The sequence below is a fragment of the Colias philodice genome, chromosome 17, assembly GCF_061535455.1.
Source record: "Colias philodice isolate Cphi_HAF_F1 chromosome 17, ilColPhil1 Martin Lab GWU primary, whole genome shotgun sequence".
Classification (NCBI taxonomy): Eukaryota; Metazoa; Arthropoda; class Insecta; order Lepidoptera; family Pieridae; genus Colias; species Colias philodice.
In genome coordinates, this window is record NC_143102.1 from 6616952 (window position 1) to 6640793 (window position 23842).

Consider the following 23842-nt stretch of genomic DNA (forward strand, 5'->3'; position numbering starts at 1 on the left):
AGGCGCGTTGAGACTAAAATTTCAAAGTCGCGTAGCAATACCGTCACGTCATGGAAAAAGGCGACGATATTGGTATCTTTGAATCTTGCCAAAGAAGTTTCACTTCTGAGACGTGTGCTCGGCACACACGCTCTTTTCACTTGTTTTTTTAACTTTTGTTTTAATTACCAGCGTCCTGCAAGCCGAGTTGCTGCAGTATGTTCGCAGCGAGGTCGGCCCGCGCTCGCGCCGCGTCCCAGCGCGAAGCGTGCAGCGGCGCGCGAAGTCGCCCGTAGTGATGCGTGACGCATAGAGCGCCGGTCGCGCCCGTCGCTACAGCGTGAACTAGCCGTAGTGACGACTCTAACTCCTCCTGGAAAATTATTGCTTTTTAACTTTAGGGTAGACTTATGTTAAGTAAAAACACATTGTTACAAGTTTGCGATATAAATGATGACAACCTTTGCATCACGTGAAATAAAATGTGAAATGCCTGAAAATAAAAATTTTAAAGAAATATTTTGTCTTTTTATCTTTTTAAGAAGAATGAAACAATAATATCAGCTTTAACTATGTTATGTTGTCAATAAGAAGCTGTTAAGGTTTTATGGATACAAATTACAAAGGCTCCATTAAAAAAGTAAATTAATATGATACAAGTACTTTAACAAAATTTCAACATTTTTAATATGAAACACAGAGCACGTGTACAGTCTGTGTTTATTTCTTGTACCCACAATAAACTCCTGTCTAGACATTGGGACGCCTATAAATTCCTTAACCCGTGAGATAATGTTGACTAAATGTTGAATCTACTCCAATAATAGTTTGAAATATTTTTTTATGTAATACCTATCCTAGTGTGGGGTTCAAATTCAATGCAGCATAATGTAACTAGGTATATTTGTTATTATGTAACATTTTTTGAAACTAATAAAGACAATTTTTCATTTTTCAATATAAAATGTACAAATAAAGTGTTTAGTGGTTGAATGCGGTGCTGTAATTTATTTTTATGTGTAAAACTTAGTTAATCAAAGCAGTAAGCATATTAATTTTATTCTATGTTCGATTTTTTATTTATATAAAACTAAAAATAGAAACATTAAGTGCAGCACGCAACACTAAATAATTTGAAGTAGGTAATAAAATGTAACGCACAATAAAATTTTAGAATTTATAACCCTCTTGTGAACAGATTAAATACCTTTCTAAAAATGTTTTATTTTATTTTGTTTTAACATTTTTAAAGGAGTACTTAATAACAAATTATCGCTTTTTTAAATCTCAAATCATAATATTATAGTACATTAGTTACATGTTATAATACCTATAGAACAATAAAAAGTATAATTTGTTACACACTTTTAGTACAAATTCAATTTTAAAAATTTTACAAACTATAAAATCATAAGTACTTTAGTACTTAAATACCCAAAATTGTTTTCTCCGCCGTTATCTATAAGTAGTTAACGGTGGAGAAAACAAGGTGGTGGTTTTTTTTATACGTTTCTCATATATAAGTTTATCACAGTGTTACGATTTATTTCCTTAGGGCCGATTTTTCAATGCCTGGATAAAACTTATCCGTCCAATAAAGTATTACACGATAACATTAAAGTGTCACGTAAACTGTCAAATACGGGCAATTAGAATACGTTTTTAAAATGGTAGTTTTATACATTATTCGACGAATAAGTTTTATCGAAGCATTGAAAAATCGGCCCTTAAACTAATAAATAACATAACAAAATATCCACAGGAAATTGCACCGTTTCATTTCCATTAAAGATCTCCAACCAAATGAAACTATTTGTAGCAATAATACCATTTGAGGCAGAATTTCCGTGCAATATAGAACGAAGACAGGTCGGGGAAATTAATAATCGATTTAATTACACTCCAAGCTGATGCACATTTTACTATCTTTGACAGATATTTAGTTAAATTGTTTTAGTCCTCGACGGTGAGCGCTTTGTTGAGGATTAAATTTCAAGACATTTTTCACGTTGTTTTGTTACTTTGTCAACGTTCTAAATTTATCGTGTTCATTAATTATGGACGCAAGCAGGTATTTTTAATTTGCCTGTTTATTATTTTAAATAACTAATGAAGCGACATATACCTATTATACTCTCTTCGTTTTTTTTAGAAAATAAATTTTTATTCATAAAAATGTAACAAAGCGACTTCAAAAAGAGGAGGTTAGCAAGATCAATATAAAATGTATTAAATTAAACATAATTACAATTAGTCATTAGATTTTACATTATTTTATGGAGTGTAGAGATAATTTAGATTTGCATACATTACAGGCACATTAATTGAACTTGTAACAAGAAAATAAGACACACAGACACAGTTATAAATTATTTTATTCGTTCAATTGTGCGTAATATTTCCCGTGACGCGAAACGAAATGGCTTGGCATTCTTGCTCAATTTTCAATCTTAGATAAAAACGATACTTTAAAAAAAAATACATAAGTATACTTTTACATATACTTTTGCACGCCTCATAAGCGAAGCGTTGAGATGGGTACTACTGTCACTTCGCGCAAAACATCTGATTTTTCAAACTTAAAATGTCTTTATGTATCATACATTGCACTTGTAAGATAATACATACACACACATATTAAGAAAAAACACTATTTTTAACATTCATGATATTTTTGATGTCATTTTTGTTATTTAAACTAGTTAAAAAACAGTTTAAAAAAGTTCTGTCTTGGACGTCCGTGTGTCTGTATGTGCGGAGGATTTTCTTGTTAACACGATAGCGACCGAAATACTTTACTAATCGAGTCTTTTTTTTTCTCTTACGCTTGAGTATGCTCAGGAATAGAACCCTTTCATTTTTCAGGGTCTGATTCGATGTGGTTTAATTGTTATTAAATAAACAAAAATAATAATTAATAAATAATTATTAAAAAAAATTATGAGGCGTGCACTTTTGGTGTTTCCAAACTATTTTGATTTTGTTACAGATAGAAGATATAAATAAACCTCTTCTCTATCTACAGCCGTACAAATAAAAACTTGCTTATTCAAACCTTATGCAATGCATAGATATTATAAGAATAAATAAAGAATAAGGATGTCATAATTTCTTACAAATAAATTTGGAATAACATCGATGTAACTATGTTCACGCTATGCAATAGGCGCGAAGCGGCAACGTCGCAATTCATTCACAAAATTATGAAAAACATTGAAATTGTCTACGGTTAAGCCTTGGTGCTGTCATTCGCTGACGCTCGTTTGACAGTTGACTTCGTCGAATTTGTTGTGAAGTTTCATCATACGATGTTCTGTTTATTTATTTTTTAAATATTTATTGGAAATAATTTAAATATATCATTAAATATGCAAGCAAATGATAGATAACGCTATCCAATATCTGGAGAACAGAAGATATACCCACCTTGAGATAGAGAGTTGCCAAATAACTGGTACTCAAAACATACAACTCCAGGCGGCAGGCTTAGAAGATTTATATTTTCAACGAAAGTGTATATTATTGTGATAAGTTTAGAAATAAGTTTTATGTATGTATGGTTTGGCGCATGTTGTAAATAAATAAATCATTATAAATATCAAAAGGGTTTTTCATAATTTCGTATATTTTGACATTTAATACAAAATTTTCCATTTCAATAGGTACGTAATGAAATTATTAATTTGCTCAACTTTTTCTACTTCTCGTATTACTCTCATTGCTATTATCTCAAATTTAGATTGAAAATTGCTTCTAAAACTTGTAAAACACAGCACAATGTACTAAAAGATATGTTACAACTCAGTTATGTCAGACTTATACTAGGGTGGTAGCCGTAATAAGGACGGAATAGCATTAGTATGAATACTTATTACGAAGTTATACTAGGTTACATTTATTTCGTGTTTATTTGTATGATTTTTCCTTATTCTTAGTTTATTCTTTGCACAAAATGTTATAACTCGTTTATTTGTACGGCTGCTAGTGTCTAGTTTAATTTCCAATGTAGGTATCCCTTCTTAAATGAGGGTGTCATGAGTCATGAAGAGCGGCAGGAAATTTTATTTTGATTGTATCAATTCAAATTGAAGAATTAAATTTTTCAAACTTAAATATACAGTGGAAAGGTAAGATTTAAAACATTGGAACATAAAATATAAGTTTAAATATAAATGTAACCTAGCATAAAATATAAGTGCCTATCGCATTTGAATCGAAGTTATAAAAGTAAAAAAAAAATGTTTTGATTTAATCTCACTAGAAAACCTTTGCAAAGTTAACCAAACCAATAACTGTCGTTGTATTTGCGGATTCCACTTGAAACTTCTTAATGGTTTTCTTTGAATCTCAACCATTCTGAAAACAGGGCACTAGAACATAAAAATTTAATTGGATTTTTTGTGTCTCTTCTTATACTTTATTGAATTTTTGTGCGATCATTCAAATTAAATACGTAAATATTACTTAAAATATTAAAGTATGGCTCGCATTATTTATGTCATAATACAAGTCAGGATCAAATGGGTGATATGGATATGGGTAGTCTGTAGTGCTAGACTACAGAAATAGATAACAGTTATCAAAAAATACCCTGATAATTTCCCGCAGGTAATTTATACTTGTCAAGGACCAACATTTCATGAGAAAAGGGATTAGGATAGCGAACCCGAAGTAAAAATGGAGAAAGGTCAAAAAGCTGCTACTAAAATTAGATGTTTAAACCATTTGTTTTCTTTACCCCTTTCCTCACCGGAATAAGATGGTTATTTTTTTCAAGTAAATAAACAACTCGATAAATTATTATTTGTTAAACATGAACAGAAATTGTTTGCTTCATCATACACGAAGTATGCAATTTTCGTTTTGTTAAGAGACAATATAAAATATATTATGGTCATATAATTTCATGAGCACCGACGAACAAACACTCGATTAATAGCATGTATGGTTGTCTATTAAATCGCTAATGAGTTTCGAATGAGCGGAGCACTGAAACGTGTTAATATCCCGATAATTAAGCCTGTTTTAAACTCAAACCAATAGTTTCTAACGCTTCATGTTGTCACATAAAATGTGAATATAGAATGAACGTATACTTCGTTAGATTGGGAAAGAACGTAATGTATTACGTAACGTTTAAAATTTAAATGAATGAGATACATGGGTTGTTAGCCTTCCAATAAATTGGTCTACTATTTCTCTTATTTCACAGTCATTTTGTTTTAAAATTTAAACGTACAACAACAAATCTTTAATTTAATTAGTATTTGAATAATATAATAAACACGTCGTATCTTTGTCAGTTGATTTATTATAAAAGAAATACAATACACAAGTATTTTACTTTTACCGTCACAGGAGTCCACAAAATAACGTATATTTTTTATACTTCGTATCAAAAGCAAAAACCACACAAAGCTCACTATAAACCATAATAGAATCTAATACACAGTTGTTTAGCTAATTGACGTCGGTTCATCGGAGCATTAGGCCAATGAGCTAGAACAATGCACAATGCCTTTCAACGTACATATAGTTATTAGTTTTCTAATTGATTTATAACGATATCGAGATAATGAGTTCTCTTTGAATAATTACTCAACAGAGGGGTGTGGCAGAAAGACATTGTTTGGTTCAATAAAACAATTTGGGACTATTGATTCTCCGAAAACGTATTCTGTGTGTTTGTATTCTGATTGATTTTCGCTGTTCTGAATTTCGTTGATTTACAAAATAAAATAATTTTACTTAACTTTGAATCAACATGATGGTGATATAGATTCTTTTTTCTATTCAGAAAGAATAAAATACCCGTTCGCAATTTAGTTTTTCCACTGTCGTTATCTATATACTATCTTGATGCAACACATGTTTAACTACAGGAAAAAAGGGAGCATTCGAGTAATTTCTCAATGTTAAAAGGGGTGAATCGAGCATTTGTTTCAGAATCGTATTGTGTAGAATCTAACGTACTGTTAGTATTACTGGAGCTTTTATCCGCACTGATTAGTTGCTTGATTAGTTATTTTGTGGTTACTTATATACCTTTCATTTTCAACCTTCAGAGGATTAAAAATCTATATGTATATCGGAAAAGCTTATTCTAAAAGACTTTTAAGACGAACCCTTCTGTGATTGAAGATGTAGTAAGGTTTTAAGGTAACAAATTAAATATACTATTATTTCATATCTATATATTCCTATCTTTAGTATGGAATTTATATACAACATACCACTTTTGCTCTACTTGAAAAATGTAGAGTTAAAGACAATAAAGCTTTTATTATTTTCTGCTTTATGTAGAAAGCAAGCTACGACGGTCTACACATTCTACGAGCTACGAGTTGCTACGCGTCGTCTAAGAATTCTACAAAATAATACTGTACTGAAAATGCTAAGAAAAATGCTTTGAATTTGATATCAATTACTTTTTTCATAACAGCACAGTAAGATAAATATTCTACTCGATTCCGAGAAATGATAAAAATATTATTAGAGCCATTTAAAATAGCATTGAAAAGATGTAATCGAGTCTCAGATTGTTATATTTTAATGTTCTCTTTCAGTGGATAATTAAAAGTTATCAGATGAATTTCAATTTTACAAGAAAACTCGTTTCTTAGTGAGTTGCAGTTTTGCATACATTTGAAATGGAATGACACTGCAAAATTATATCATGAAAGTTGGTATAATTTTAATTATTATTATTTATGCTTTATTGCTCAAGATAAATTACAAATTGAGACTTAACCTAGGATACATTGTAACAAACGGCGGCCTTATCGCTAAATAGCGATTTCTTCCAGACAACCGGTTTAATGTTAATTGTACATCCAGTATTTGATTGTCTTTCGTTATTTCTGTGAACTGATAAAATAATATGTTCAAGAAAGATCTAAATTTAATTATATTGGTATATTTTACAATCAATCCATGTTATTAACGAAGTTGGTATTTGCTCGAATAGTTCAGATTTACTATTAGGTTTTTGATTGAACGTTAGAGACTGGGACGTGGAACTTCCTTAAGTTTTGTTTTCCTTTAAGTTCAAGAAGACATAGCTTTAAAGTAATTGCTTGTATAGTGTACAATTCTTATTTGATTGCTACTTCCTATTTTATAATTCTAAATAAATATATTAAAAACTGAGAATTATATCCATTATTGTTGCAAAGTTCTCTGTTGTTCACACATGCAATGCTGAAAAACTACTAACTCAACACGGTGTATAACATTTATTAAGTATTATTATGCCAAATGATAGTAAACTAATAGAGTTTTCAATGCATATTGCAAATAACTATTTTGATTAATTGTATTGCTATATCTTTGTTAGGTATACACAGACATGCGAGAAAACATATAATAGACGGAACCGAGAAAATATATTAGGGCAGAATTTTCCAATAGGGTGTTATTTAAGATATCTTGTTTATTATGTGGGCGTCCTTTCTTGGTTTCGAAATGATCACAAATCCGGCGACATGTCATTTATTTAAATCCGTTTTCTAAGAAAGAGAAATATCACATTTTCCTGGATGAGATCAACATGAACGAACTTGCTGCTACTGCTTTTTATTTAGTTTTTTAGATTTGTTTTCCGAATATTGAAAATTATTTCCGTTTTCTAAAATATTAAAAATCTCGAAATTAATCTTAGAATTTTTATATGATAGGTATCTACATTTATAAAACAAACCGTTAAAATCATCAATCATTTGTTTTCTTGTTCATTATTTATTACGACATAGTAGTTGTAAAGTCTAGAACAGAACCTCAAACGGATAATTTAATCCGTACCGTTTAAAATGAACTTATACTGAAATGAAATTCGCCTGAAGCGATCAAATAAATGGGACGCAGTTTATTCCATTACAGGAATTTTACGGTTAACTAAAATCGCGTTAACTCACTATTGTGCCCAAGAGATCTTGAATGATTTGTAAATTCCACCAATTTTCTAGCGTTCAAGAAAATTACATTTTGTTGTTTTTGCTATGAAATACACATTTCGGAGTCGGAGTGGAATAGGATTGCAAATCTTAGGTTTTTATTTTTATTATTAGGTATATTATCGCCGTGCGGCGCTTTGTAAATTCAAATTAATATCTACCATAGTAGAGCAGTGATGTATTTTGATCATATGTTACGTGTATATTCTAGCTCATACTCGGCCGAGCAACTTACAAGCATTGTCCAGTAGTAGATCATAAATAAGCGAACTATCTCAGCAATGACCAGTAGGTATACTTATATACTTATGTAAAAATCTTTTTAAGCTATTGCATAGCCTATCGCGGGCATTGAGCGCGGGGACCGAATCCAGAAATTCCGTAACGAAAAAACCTCACCCTCCCCACTCCGATGGGCACGGAGGTGTGGCTTGAAGGCATGCTATGCAATAGCTTTACCGCGGCAGTCCTCGAGTGCCACACGTCTTTTTTTTTTCATTATATTTTCTTACCCGATACGCTGTGACGTTGGCAGCGTTCATCGGCAGGGACAGCAGAGCGATGGGCAGCAGTAGGGCACTGCTCACGCGCCCCGGCGCTCGCATCTCCGGGAAACATTCGCGCTAGCCCGCGCTCAACTGTGATAATAGAATAAATTATATTAGGATTATATTTAAACTAATTTAATAAAGAGGACTATATTGCTTGTTCCTTAATTACATTCTAAAATAAAACCGATTATAAAAAGTCTTTATAGGTCTACCAGAATCTGATGGCATATTAATATTTAAAAAATACGAGATTTTCATGTGGCAACTTTATTTGACAACTAGCAAATTGGTTGTCAAATTATTTGTGTTGATGATAAATTTGTAGGATTTTGTCTTCAAAATCTTCGAAATGTCGATAAAACCGCTGCGATCACAAGCAAGAGGTGTTGTTTACAATGTGTATAGAAAAATATTCGATGAAGAAGGGTCAAACACATCACAATTTTCAATTTTAAAGCGCGTGAATGATTTTATTGATAAGTTGGACATACCCGTTTTGATACTTTAATTTAAAAATGTTATAAATAGGTAACTATAATATTGTTTGTTGATTAAAATATAATTTTATGAAAACTTATTACAGGAGTTTCCATTTCGGCTATTTGTCAAGTCCAAGGTGTACAAGTCAATTTTATAATGTGTTAGTACTTACGAAAATAAACATGTAAAAAATACGCAGTATCAAGATCGTTCAGTCCATTTTCCCTAGGGTTGCACACTCAAAATTTTGATTTCCCTAATTGCCATCAGATTCTGGTTTACCTATACCATTAGTTAGCTTTACATCACTCATCAGCTTAGTAAAATGGCTACGGTTTTTAGAATATTCAATAAGAAAGGTATTGTTACATATTTTTAAGACATTTCCCAGCTGTAAATTCAACGTAGCTAAAATACGTGTACATTTATGATAATAGTAAGAAATACTAGAAACCGTTAACATTGAAAATCACTTTGTCTTTGCATCTCTGTCAAGTCTCAAGTCTGCATAATATTTCATGGATGCAATATGAAAATTCGTATCGATATAAAGCTTGAATAGAAATTCACATGTATTTCTATCTATATTTAAATAAAAGAACAATTCTTTTGGATCATTTTAGAAAGTACGTAGGTAGATACATATCCGATTATATGGAGTAAAAACATATATGTACTTACTTTATTACCTTATTACAGAGAAAATTGATATCTACACATCATACCGTAATGTCACAGTAATGACTAAAAAATATTTAGAATATTTTTGAAGTGAAACTTCTTTATCGGGGGTGGACAAAAATTTTGTGAGACATTTTTTGCGTTACGCCGCGCGCGTTACATTTATTGCGTTACGCCGCGCGCGTTACATTTTTGCGTTATGCCGTACTCGTGACATTTTTTTTCTTATCCCTACCACGCGTGATTCGACGTATACTTTCTCCAGCGGAGTAGGGATATCGTATCGTTTTAACGTACGTCCTACCACTTTACTTGACCGTTTTTCTATTGCACTCGTATTTATTTCCAACGCTCTATGGTGACGTGATAATATTATATTAAAGTGATCAGCACAATCAAAGTGTTTATTTTAATTATTCTAATTCCATTGAATTTAAAAAAAAAGTAAGTAATTACATATCTTTTTCTAATACTTAGGTGTAATTATGGTATTTATTTTTCTAAGTTATTTAAAATTAACCTCACTTTTTGATTGTATTTTTCAATACACTAACACGTGGGTGGAATTATGGTATCAATTTTTTCTAATACTTGAATGTTGATTGTGGTATTTATTTTTCTAAAATTGTATTTAAAGTTAACCTCAGTTTTTGATTGAATTTTTTAAAACACCAACACGTGGGCGTGATCATGTTATTTATTTTTCAAGTTATTTAAGCTTAACCTCTGTCTTAAGGTGATGAATTAATTTTTCTAACATTTACGGCCCTTTTCAAACCTTCGTAATTTTTATATAATTAAAGTTGTCGTGATGAAAATTCTTGACAAGAAAGTTCAATAGTAACACAATACGTCTACCGTTTTAGAAACATGATTCCATGATATTTTCTCGATAGAAAAAAAATACAAAGTTCTCATTGTTATTTTTTTATAATCTCTGGCATCTTCAAAATAACAAACGTAAAGTTACGACTTTTTGGATATTAACTATAAAATATACAACCTATACGTCTACCGATTTAGAATTTTGAAATATGCGATGGTTTTGAAATAAACAAGAAATACTTGAAATTAGCGCGCGACCAGCCAATATAGCGAGAGCCGCCCTGTACCTTCCTACCCCGATCGCTGCACGAGTCATTCCCGCTACGGCCGTCACACGGGGAACTTGTGTCGCTCGCGCAATCGTAAAAAAGGGTGACAACACGATAAGACAAAATGAGACAAATGGGGACAATAAAGAAAATAAGAAGAAGAAACATAAAGGTTGGAGAAAAAAGAATGCTTACAATTGGAACAAATTAATGAAGAAGTTGGTTTTATTTTAAATTTGATGATAATTGTATTATAGACGATGTTTGATATGTACCCCTGTTTTAAGTACATAACGAATGTGTAAGATTTTTTTCATTTATAGCATAGATAATCTTTTCAGAAATCCGGAATCCAGAAGGAAAATAAACCCACTGATTGTTCACAATGTGAACCCACTCCTTCGTAAGTACCTTTATTCAGTCAAAAATGTATGTTATCAACGTTCTACTGGTTTTATCGCATGATTCCATATTTAGCAAAAAGCAACAAAGTGCAAAGAAATAAAAAATCATGGTGAACTTAGTGGAAGTATGGCGGACGTGATATGGAACAGGAGCTCATTGGAGTAGTATTATATTTAAAAAAAATACGAAAAAATTTCAAGAATTACATTTCTTAGTAGGTGGTAGATAAGTATGTTGTATAAAGAATTTGATGTTGATATTTATTTCATTTATACTTACTACACCTGTGCGGGAAATTGCTTAGTACTAAAACAGGTTTATATTCATATTTACATAGTAATGTGAGTTTTAATTTCGAAAAATTTTGTGTAAGTATATTAAATTGAGTTCCTGGGTGATCTGGAAACACAATTGGGCCCGGAAGATGGCGCTGCAGTCACTCCTCCTAATCACATGAACCGATTTGGATGAATATTTGTGTGCACATTTCATTGTTGTGGGATGATTGGTTGATTCGTTTTCACATTAGCTAATATTATGTATTTTTGTTTTAAACTTAATTTAATGTTTATAAAACATTATTATTGGTATAAATAAGCCAGTGTTCGTCTCACATTGCTGTACCTGCCTACCTACCCTACCAGGGCCTAACTTTGTTCTGGCTATTTTATTTTGATTATTTGTAATGAATAATTACAATTATAATAGAGTGCAAAAAACAAATACATGCGTCAATATATTTTGTGTTTTTTTTTTAACAATTTTTCTATTTAAAAAAATATCATTCCGACCGCGGCTTTGCCCGCTTGGAATTAGGTTATATCGTGAATCCTGTTTTATCCCACAGAAGTGTTCAGTTCGGATAAAAAGTATCCTATGTGTAAATCCAGGCAATTAGCTATATTTTATCAAAATTGATAATGTAGTCTTGACGTGATTAAGTAACAACTAACAAAAAAATATACAAATTAACATCCAAAGTTTCGCATCAGTTTTACTGTATTAGTGATATCTTCCACTCTTGACTTTGACTGAGAAGAATTAGGGTTTATAACTTCTTTCAGAAATAGTACCTTTCATTTCTGGGCATGATGTAATATCTACGTCAGCATCAAATTCTATCTAAATCAATTCAGTAGTCCGCGTTATTGATTACCATTTCATTTTTTCAGAGTAACAATATTGCACGCCTCATAAGCGAAGCGTTGAGGTGGGTACTACTGTCACTTCGCGCAAAACATCTGATTTTTCAAACTTAAAATGTCTTTATGTATCATACATTGCACTTGTAAGATAATACATACACACACATATTAAGAAAAAACACTATTTTTAACGTTCATGATATTTTTGATGTCATTTTTGTTATTTAAACTAGTTAAAAAACAGTTTAAAAAAGTTCTGTCTTGGACGTCCGTGTGTCTGTATGTGCGGATCCTTTTTCTTGTTAACACGATAGCGACCGAAATACTTTACTAATCGAGTCTTTTTTTTTCTCTTACGCTTGAGTATGCTCAGGAATAGAACCCTTTCATTTTTCAGGGTCTGATTCGATGTGGTTTAATTGTTATTAAATAAACAAAAATAATAATTAATAAATATTTATTAAAAAAAAATTATGAGGCGTGCACTTTTGGATTTTCCAAATTATTTTTTGTTATTTTAAAGATTATTTATAACCTGTATTATTTTGTAATAAAGTAAACATTACGAAATAATAATAATTATTAATAATGTCTAAGTAGTTGTTGGAAAGAAGATTATTTGTTTATAAGCAAGAAAATAAAACCAATAAATCAACAATTGAATAAATGTATAACAATATTATAACTGTATGACGACTCCATACATGTTTGTCCCGAGTCGGCCAGCGGCAGCGCGGCGAGTTTGCAAGAATGACTTCGCGCACACCCGCGTTCGCGATAGCGAGCTATTAGACTCCGCCCGCCAAGCAGTGGATTTTTTTTTGTGTATCGTCTTAATATGTATATATTATGTACTATGTGCGTCATTAATTTCTGACTGTTTCGAGATTTGGTGCAAAATAAAACAGTGTGTAAATAAAATTAAACAATTGAGTAAAAGTATAATTTCATAGATAACACGTTGAGAAGTTCCCTGTATAAATATATAATATACATATCTTGTATAAATACTACATACATACATAATATGCCTATAGATCTTTACTCAATTGTTTTATTTTATTGATTTTTTACAAATTTTATTTACACACTATTTTATTTTGCACCAAATTTCGAAACAGTCAGAAATTAATGACGCACTGTATATTATATATACGTTTTAATATAGAATATTTTTTATTTTACAACCTTTACAACTTGATCATTAGGAATTTATTACCTCTATTGTTCGAACAAAAATAAGTTACCGACTTTAAGAACGTGCCGACAATGTAAGTACACTATTGTTTCTTAGAAAACATTTTAGGAGTATACGATAATAAATCTATGACTCACGTAAACACGTGTTTGCTTGATTGGTGTCAGGTGTTCAATTATAATTTTATGAATTCAAAATTTATAAGAATAAACCTCAAACTCTCTGTCCAATCAAAATCCGCCTAAGTCGAAATCCTTTATAAGCTGAAAACGGCAGTGGCCGGCGTAAATATTCAAATAGGTAGCGAGGAGCGAAGCGACGAGCATCTTAGGTTAACTTTTGAACTACCGCACGAGCCGAGCGAGCGAAGCGAGCGAGTTGCAGCAGCGGCCGGTGTAAATATTTAAATAGGTAGCGAGGAGCGAAGCGACGAGCATCTTAGGTTAACTTTTGAACTACCGCACGAGCCGAGCGAGCGAAGCGAGCGAGTTGCAGCAGCGGCCGTTGTAAATATTTAAATAGGTAGCGAGGAGCGAAGCGACGAGCATCTTAGGTTAACTTTTGAACTACCGCACGAGCCGAGCGAGCGAAGCGAGCGAGTTGCAGCAGTGGCCGGCGTAAATATTCAAATAGGTAGCGAGGAGCGAAGCGACGAGCATCTTAGGTTAACTTTTGAACTACCGCACGAGCCGAGCGAGCGAAGCGAGCGAGTTGCAGCAGCAGCCGGTGTAAATATGTAAATAGGTAGCGAGGAGCGAAGCGACGAGCATCTTAGGTTAACTTTTGAACTACCGCACGAGCCGAGCGAGCGAAGCGAGCGAGTTGCAGCAGCGGCCGGTGTAAATATTTAAGTAGGTAGCGACGAGCGTGTGACTAACGTATTTCTTTAATATTGTATATAGTAAATTATTTTTTGAAAAATAAGGACATAAAGAAGTTTCACTTCTTACGTGTGTACTCTAGTACACGCACACATTTTTTTTATTCTCATTAAATCTTGAACGCAATGTATCGAAAATTGGCACATTTCATATTTGCATCGCGCATGTTCATGACGATCATCAATTCTCCCCTCACGATAACCGAAACTGTAGAAATATAACAGCCACTGAATTATCCAATAATTTAAAACGTAAATTGAGGCTTTAAACGAGGTGAAATGTGAGTGCTCTTTGCCATTAAATTCTGGAATAAATTATACAAAAAGCTTTCGAGTAGGAAAGTAAATTGAAAAGTGAATTTAATTCATTTCAATATTTACAATTCTCGATCAACTATTTATTTGAATAATAATAACTCAAACTCGAATGTTCCATGAATATATATGAAATAACTTTAAACAATGAAGTGTATATAAAATATATAATAATACTAAAACATTATCTAGACGTCCAGTTAAAAAAAATATACTTATAGGTAATCTTCTCTTTAATATTACGTAAAATGTCTCAACATTAAAGATTTCCGCAAGCTTAAAGCGATCTGTATTGACTCGACAACGTTCAAACTTGCAATAATCCGCTGAAGATCTATTGTCTTTTGCTTTTAAGTTCTCGATATGACGTGGATATAGGGTAATTCCGGGGTAGATGGCCATAAGGGAGAGATGGCCTATCGAAATATTTCAGTGACGCGCTCACTAACTGTTACTGTTTAGCGCTTAGTTCGCTGCTTTTCGTGTGTGAGGACAAAAGTACGGCAAAATATTAAGCGAAAAACAAAGAAAATATAAGTAAATCCTTTGTTTTTTGATTCAAATAGCTTGAATATTTTTTAGATGTCAACTATTTTTCGGAATTGTGGTCTTGGTTTCTTAAAATAATGGTGATAATTGTCTTTGTTGTAAAGTATACGAGCAGTGCTACGTTATAACCTCAAAATAATTTGCTTCAAGTCATTACTTGTTTTAGTTTTTGTTGTGGCCATCTCTCCTGGAATATAAGGACAGATGGCCAATTCTAGTCGGTATATGATGGCCATAGTGTTATAGTATAAAAATCACGTTTTGTACAAATGATTGAGTTATTTTTAGATTTGTTTTAAATGCCTAATAAAAACAGGAGAAAGGCAGAGGCTGTGAAAGGTCGGAAAAATCGCTAAAAGCAGCTGTTAATGCTGTAATGATAGCATAAACGTACGCGTGGCAGGACTCCAGTACCAAATACCTAAACTTTTTTAGGCATTCATTAAAAAGAAGAGTAAAGAAAAATAATTTCTTTAACGATGGATGACGCGAGCGAATAGCCAACGAATAAGCCGAACAGTTTAAATTATAGCATAAATTTAACCAACAAAATAAAAAAGCGGGATATGACTGGTAACAGATGTTCTAAAGCAGAAATATTGATTACCCTCAGGAAGTCGAAAGGAGTTTCTTTGGCTAGAGCCAACACTATGAACAGATCAGAAGTTAATGCATACTTTCAACTACTTCAATGCGTTCTTTATTCAAGACAATGAGATGTTACTCCCTAACTACTTATTTAACATGGATGAAGCTGAACTACAGCTTAACAGACGTCCGGGACACGTGCTTGCTTAAAAATATTCTAAACCAGTCTCCAAAGTGACGTCAACCGAAAAGGCGGATACATTAACCAAAAAAAAAACGCGGCGAAGTAGAGAAAAGAAGACTTCAAACTAAAAAATTAGACTAAAACGTAATCCTTAGCCTAGAATTGAGTTATGGCCATCTTACCTCTAGTGCCATGGCCATCACGCCCGGACACCTCGGGAGAGATGGCCAATTGTGATTTTTAGAAAACTTAAATTAATTAGGTGATCTTGTTAGAAATTGTTACTTTCATGTTTAGAATATCATAGTTGAATCTTCAAAGTTTAATAAAAAATAAATACAATCACAAAAACAAAAGTATTTCATTTCTGATAGAGCTTAGAAAAAACTATGGCCAACTACCCCGGACTTACCCTAGTGTATATTAAAGTTAAACTTTGTTGGCAAGCTTCACGTATACGAAATCGGAAACAGTTTGTAGTTTGATGTTTCTTCCGAGTTTCGTTGAAATACGGATAAGTTTAGATTGCTCGATGTAGGCTATGTAGACGTGTGGCACTCGGGGACTGCCGCGGTAAAGCTATTGCATGCTATGCCTTCAAGCCACACCTCCATGTCCGTCGGAGTGGGGAGCGTGAGGTTTTTTCGTTACGAAATTTCTCGGTTTGGTCCCCGCGCTCAAGGCCCGCGATAGAAGCTATGCAATAGCTTAAAAACTCTTATATAAACTAAAGTGATGTGAATAGTTCTGCATTTAATTGTGCATCTTATTAAATAATAACTAGACACTTAACTAACGAATTTAACTTGATAATGGTTTGTTGATAATTCTCATATCACAAATCGTACCACATCTACGAGAATAAAATAAATAGGCTTGTATATTTTTGTTCACGAGAAACTGACAATGTTTGTTTTTAATCAAAAAACGACAAAGGTCTCATGGACGCATGGTAAATTGTTTTACAACAATTGATTGTAACACTGCATGTGAGGTGTTTTACAGTGATAACGCTACGGGAATGAAGTGACATACTGGAAAATATGATTATCAGAATGCATGAAACAAGATTATTATTAAAAAAACAAAATACCCGACTGCACACTAAATAAAGGGAAATTTAGAAAAAATATTATTATGTCTTTATCCCGTGGGACTTTTAGGATAAAATGTATCCTATGACACTCCCGTAATCAAGACAAATCTAACGATACCTCATACATCAAAACCCATCAAGCCGTTTAGGCTACAGGTGGTCACAAAGGAAAAGACATACATACATACTTACATACACTCGAAAAACATTACCCTCCTTCTTTGGCAGTCGGGTAAAAAGGGCATTACATATATGGTTTTCAATAAGTTAAATATAAGTACTCATCTACTCAATCATATCAGTGTTGCACCGATTGCATGTGATATATTTTTTTAACACGCCAGATTATTTATAAGGTATACTAAACTCCTTTTTTATTGTTATAAGTGGAATGATTTAGGTAAGTTAAGTCATTGGACTGTGTAATTAGGTCATTGGTATTTTTAGTACCCACTATATCAACTAAACATCATAATATCGCAAAGGAATTACCAATATACTTAATTTTTGCCTACACTAATGTAATTTGTTCATCTAATTCCCCGAAAATCTACCCTAGTAATAAATGAAATTAGTAGATATAAATAAGCATTCCATTTACTATGAACACATAGGCCTAACCTAAGTTGTTTAATGTTTTACATATTGCAGATCTATACTGTAAATGACTTCGAGCGGCGAATTCTAACTTTGGTTGAATAGTTTGCAAGTTACGTCAGCAATTTGCGTTCTGAACTGTAGGTCTGAAATTCTGTCTGTCTGATAGTCGAAATCTAAGGTCGAAATATAGAATATTAAGTTCCATGACAGGCACATATCAAACGCAGCTCTACCACGTGTAACTATTGAAATCAATATGGAGAATTGTTCATTCAAAAGCCTATTCCTCTCTTAAAAACCAGCAAAAAGCTTGTAAAGTACCTGACACTGCGAACGCCTGCTCTTTTGCTGGATGTGACATAAAAAAAAAATTCAAAGATTCACAAGGCTCACAAAGCTTACAAGTTTGTATTGAAGCAAAACATTTCATATGACGATTATGATTGTTTCAAAATAGATTCTTTACAAGCTAAACACACATAGCCTAGTATCATATTAAAATATAATATCTAGTAAAAATCATTATTCAAATTATGTTCCCTGATACACTGAAAACTGTTCAGGAACTTTTTCAATAGTTCCCATACTACAAGGCTTATTCTTGTACAAATTGAAATTTTGCTTTAGAGCAGGTTAGCCGCTTTATGAAATTACATGTCAATCCACACATGATCCATTCATGAAATTAGTGGTGAACCGAATGCGAGTACATTAGCATATCGAACCAACATTAGCGCACACAATCTCAGGTTAACACCCGGAATGCAAATCAGTTACTAACCACAAACCACATCTTTACTAATAATCAATTATTTAGAACATTAATACCAATGACCCAAAAAATCTATAGATATTTTCAAATATATTAGGTAATAGGTATAGTAAAAAAATAAACGCCTAAATTCGTTTCATTCATTCGTTTTCATGTATACTTAATAATTATATGATTTTTTAAATGTTTAGCTAATATTTGATCCAATAATTTTCCTCGCTCTACCGAGAAAGAGAGTAGAAAAACTAAGATAAATCTATTCAACCACAAAAAGAAGCAGTAGTAAAAACTGCCTTGTTAATTTACGAAGCGAAAATATGACCTGAATATCCTAGCGCAAAATATTCCATTTACCGAAAAAAATGAATTTACCTTCATTTGTAAACAACCAGGTCACCTGATTGTGGTGAATGAAGACTAGGCATAGCTATGCGTCTTTTTTGCCTTGAGCGTGAATGTCCCATTTATTTCAGACTTTCATAGACAGATGAATGAAGCCACTTCAGTTTTTCGGCAGTCAACACGGGTTCAAAAACATTTTTGGAAGCGTATTTTAGTTCAGATTTCGTTGTAAAACAGATTTACATTATTCTTGTAAACTTAGTAATTACAGGTAGTTAACAGTTTTGAGTTTACGGCGTACGTAAACTTAGTCTACAACTTTTTTAGTTTAAGAATTATAGTCATCAGTCGATAATGGATAAATTGTGATTAATTATATTATTTGTAGTCTCGTAACAAATTTCCTTGACCGCGGTCCACGTTTTTTCCACGAAATTCAATTCCAATTTTGATTAAGTTCACACCTAATTAGCAGTAAATCGTAAATCTGCCTCTATCCATTACCTTTCAAAGATTATCGCTTAAAGCTGAACGAAGCTGAAATTCAAATAACTTTGTTCCAATGCAATAGTAATAAGTGCAAAATCCGTTTCAAAGCCAGCCAATTTCACATGCTATATGAAATAAAAGTGTTAGTAGACTCGGGCGTGGTTCCAGCAAAGTTTTAAGTTGTAGACGTGCTTCAATATGCCAGCTAGTGCAGATTAGCTCTTGATGTGAATTAGAACCTTTGTTTGCTAACAGTGTTTATAGTGCTAATGGGATGAAAGTTTGATTTTAATCTTGTACAACATTACCTCGTTTGAACGCATTATGTGCGAGCGTAAGCTCTATTAGTTTAATGAAATGTTTGCTAGTATTATAACTTTATTACCATGTATGGTTACTGTTTGAAATATATTTATATTCTTATGTGCTGAAATGGAAGGAAAACTATCACAAAATGGTATCTATCTATAAGCCTTTTTGTTTCAGTGCGGTCAAACTGGTAGAGCCAAGGCTAGTTTTGTATAAGCAGAAAATTATGTAAAAGGATTGGTCAACCCCTTACATTATATTTATTTTCCCCGTATCGATCCGTGACAGGAGAACCGAGGCTTTCCAATTTTAGAAAATAAAAATGGGTCAGCCGCTATGTAGATCAATCAGTTTAACGGGTTAGTTCCGATTTAAATCCGTGGGAAGCTGTGACGCTTTGAATTTATGAGATCCACTTCACAGACTGATGGAGGAACTTCCTTCCAATAGTACTAAAGGCATCAGGTAACACGATTTTATCGATGTTCGGAGGCTCGCTCATATTTGTCACATATCTATAAACATATGGCAACCCACTTCGAAGGATAAATTTGGAAATCAAATAAAATGGTCCCCTTATGACCGCCAGGTTTTCTCTGTTCCTGGATTATTCTACATGTTAGGTACACGCTTAGGAAGTATTGTAGAGGTTGGAATTCAAAACACAAAAAATATAGGTATTTTTCTTTTCATCTTCGAACTTTTCTCGTTAGAACTGAACCCTAGAAAAACAAACGCAACCTAAATAGTACTCAGTTAAAATAAAATTGGAAGCGAAGTCTTTGAAACTTGAACTCAGAAATATTTATATTGATTCAACAAGACTTCTTTTAGAAGTGCATTTCAATCGTCATATTATTTAACAACTACGGACCGCCGATTCAGAAAGCAGTTTCTACAAAGATCTGCAAGAAACTTTTGTAGATGCTCTTTTTAAATCTGATAAAGTTTAAATAAAAATAAAAAAATCCGTTCTTTTTTGCAGGCATTTATTAATTACTCAGTTCATATCCATACAAAAAAGTTATCTTAAGATAAATAAAAAAGAATTGTGTCTGAGTAAACCTTAGGAGTAAACCTAAACCTTCTTACGATTTTTGACGCCTACATTTTTGAAGTAATGTAAAGACTCATATATTTTAATTGGTATTTTTCGCAATTATACAATTTAATACCTCCGTGCTCAGATTTTATACACACATACATACATAACTGTATATCTGTGATGAACCTTTGTGGTTGTATCGCGGGGGAAATGGACTTCCTCAGGGTAATTTCCAATAAAGCGGCACTCCGAATCGCTTCATCAATCATGTTTGACTCTACGATCATACATGGTGCTGAAAGCTACGATATTACTCTTATTAACAAGCGGAGAATTACTCGGTTTATAACAAGCAGTAAAATAGTTGTAAAAGCGTTATTTGATTGTCTTTTATTTTGTAACCTAAGTTTGATTGGTGATTATCGACTAGGATTGTGGATGCAAACTCGAAGGTGCTCGAACTAACTGAAAGGCTATAAACGTTTTTAGTTTACTTCAATACTCACTAAGTACTTTGAATTGCGATTTATCACTACAGGATATAATAAGAAAGGTTGTCTCTTGTAATATCTTCATATAAAAGGTAAATTTTAGTTATAAACGTTTTTGAAGACAATATTATTACATAAAGTTCATAGGTATTTACAGATACGTATAAAATAGCATAACTCACCTTTTGTTAAATCTATCTAATCCCTTTTCAATTATATTTAGTTGACCCACATTAAACACTAATCCCTACAAAGTATACAACGGAGCTTAGATTTTAAGGTGAGGCGTCTTAAAAACGCCTGTTTCCCCCATTTTATGATGTATTTACGACGTTGACAAGCCTTAAAGAGAAAAGCTCGGGTTTACGAGTCGAAAGACGTAATATAACGGACGAAGAGAAAATAATGTTTATCCAGATATAGTGTTAATTAACAAATTAGAAGGGACCTTTCTTTTACTTAATTCCATGAATAAAATACTGATCTTAGGGAAAATGCAAAATAGTCAGCCTTTTCTTGGGCTTGTTTTACGCGAGTTTTACATTCAGGAATAAAGAGTATTTGCTGGATTTATGAATAACTCTAATTTAAAAACGTTAAAGACTCTTTGATATCTCCATGAAAAATAATGTTTAACGCTCCTGCTTATAAAGTTGGGAATTTCATTTCACACACAAATATTATTCCGTAAGCGGGGCAGTGTTTTTGTATTATAATACTAGCGGTCCGCCCCGGCTTCGCCCGTGGTACATGTTTACGTTTTCTCTACATAAGAACCATCCTCGTACTCCAAGGAATATAATAAAAAAAGAATTATCGAAATCGGTTCAGCCGTTCTCGAGTTATGCGCTTACCAACACATTTTGCGATTCATTTTTATATATAAGAAGATTAAGGCAATTATTATTTCCCAGCAAGATTTTGAATAATAGACAGAATGTCTTTAATTTATTATGAATTTATATGTAACCGATGTCCATCAGTAACCGAGTATTACAATTTAGCTCCCTTTAGGCATTATCAATCTATCGCTTTAATTTATTTTTCTTATTGTTAACTATGGTTTTTTTTATAAAAGTAATTTTCTAGATTATAACTGAACAAACGCACGGTCTAACATAAAAGTTATACATAGCTATAAAACTAACGTTACCTACAGATAATATCCCAAATTGCAATGTGTGTATTTATGTAATACTAGCGGTCCGCCCCGGCTTCGCCCGTGGTACATATGAAAAATAGATGTTGGCCGATTCTCAGACTTACCCGATATGCACAGAAAATTTCATGAGAATCGGTCCACCCGTTTCGGAGGAGTATGCAGACTAACATTGTGACACGAGAATTTTATATATAAGACTAGCGGTCCGCCCCGGCTTCGCCCGTGGTACATATGAAAAATAGATGTTGGCCGATTCTCAGACTTACCCGATATGCACAGAAAATTTCATGAGAATCGGTCCACCCGTTTCGGAGGAGTATGCAGACTAACACTGTGACACGAGAATTTTATATATAAGATTATATTGATTTTATGATAATTTCATGCAAAGGGGGACATCGTGATCGTTAGCATATACAACCTATATGTAGATAGGATATGTTATATACATACAGACCATAAAAGCCATACAAATTAGTGATATATCTGTTTGTTCATCATTTCTACGGTACACTTAACCGAGAAACGATGACACTTTTACTTTGGTCTAACATAGCATATTTGATTCTTGTTTAAATGTGTTATCATTTATCAATAATAAATAACAAACATTATTTTTTATTAAAAAAAATAATGCCAATTTAAAATGATAAAAGCGCCACTCGTAATGGATAGGTATTAATATATCTTTGCCAAATTATTGATCGCAACCAACATTAGATACACATTTGATACACGTGTAAAATTAATATTCTTCTCACAAGCAACCCTTGTTTATTGTGGTATTTTATTTAATTTATAATTAGTAATATTGTCAGAGTTTTGGCATTCTCTTTCGTGGTATCCCAGTGATGTGGAACCTTTGATACGATGCTGTTATATATTAATTTTGTCTTTATTATCATTTGTGAATTTTATTATTCTGCGTAGGGGAGGAACTTAGGTAATTATGGATAAATATTTTGTGTTGTTGATATTTTTGTACTTATATGATTGCTATATTAAATGCTTATATGATTGCTATATTAATAGGGCTATATTAAATGCATATTATATTAATATAATATGCATTTAATATAGCCCTATTTGCTATAACATTTAACAATCATGCTGATATTGTTAATTGAATGCCGAGTTCAGGCGGTTTTTTACGCTTCTTTGGTAGCACCACAGAATACTTAATAGTAGTAGCACGCTAGACATATTCAGTATTCTTAAAAACAATTATATTAATTAACGATTGAAATGTAAAAACTTCAGTGAAAACTTCTTCTGTAGGAAGCGGCATAATTTTCCAAATTATCTCGTATACACCCTTATCTTGATTTCTATAGTTCATAATTTATATACTTACCGAGTATATAAAAAGTGTTTTAGTAAAATATAAATACACATCAAATGGCGAACTTTTTCAAACGTTAAAAATTAAAATAGCCAGCAATTTGTAACCATTACATTAAAGATTAACTGAAAATCAGTCGATAATAGAGGTTAGTTTCAATTCTACAGAATTGCTGCAAACCGTTTTCGATATA

General features: G+C 32.5%; 2 protein-coding genes and 1 long non-coding RNA gene across 4 annotated transcripts in view; 2 read left to right on the forward strand and 1 right to left on the reverse strand.

Annotated features, from left to right (window-relative positions):
- Positions 1 to 23842, forward strand: part of LOC149481131 (glutathione S-transferase 2-like) — a 280674-nt gene that overhangs the window by 231659 nt on the left and 25173 nt on the right. Inside the window, exon 1 of one of the 2 annotated variants that reach the window (XM_089705657.1) lies at positions 23163 to 23250. The exons of the other annotated variant lie outside the window; for it this stretch is intronic. The gene's annotated coding sequence lies outside the window, so the exon portion shown is untranslated. Of the gene's footprint in view, positions 1 to 23162; positions 23251 to 23842 lie in introns of those variants that run through there. 2 annotated transcript variants of the gene reach the window in all.
- Positions 1 to 23842, reverse strand: part of LOC149481137 (putative G protein-coupled receptor CG31760) — a 56725-nt gene that overhangs the window by 14168 nt on the left and 18715 nt on the right. The window contains exons 2-3 of the mRNA XM_089705686.1: positions 8444 to 8569; positions 169 to 352 (exon numbers count right to left, since the gene is read on the reverse strand). Of these exons, the coding sequence (XP_089561812.1) occupies positions 169 to 352; positions 8444 to 8536 (277 nt within the window). The 5' untranslated portion in view covers positions 8537 to 8569. The remainder of the gene's footprint in view (positions 1 to 168; positions 353 to 8443; positions 8570 to 23842) is intronic.
- LOC149481138 (uncharacterized) lies at positions 10592 to 11867 on the forward strand. The gene is made up of 3 exons (XR_016316954.1): positions 10592 to 10955; positions 11079 to 11140; positions 11215 to 11867. It is a non-coding gene; the product is annotated as an uncharacterized LOC149481138 (long non-coding RNA).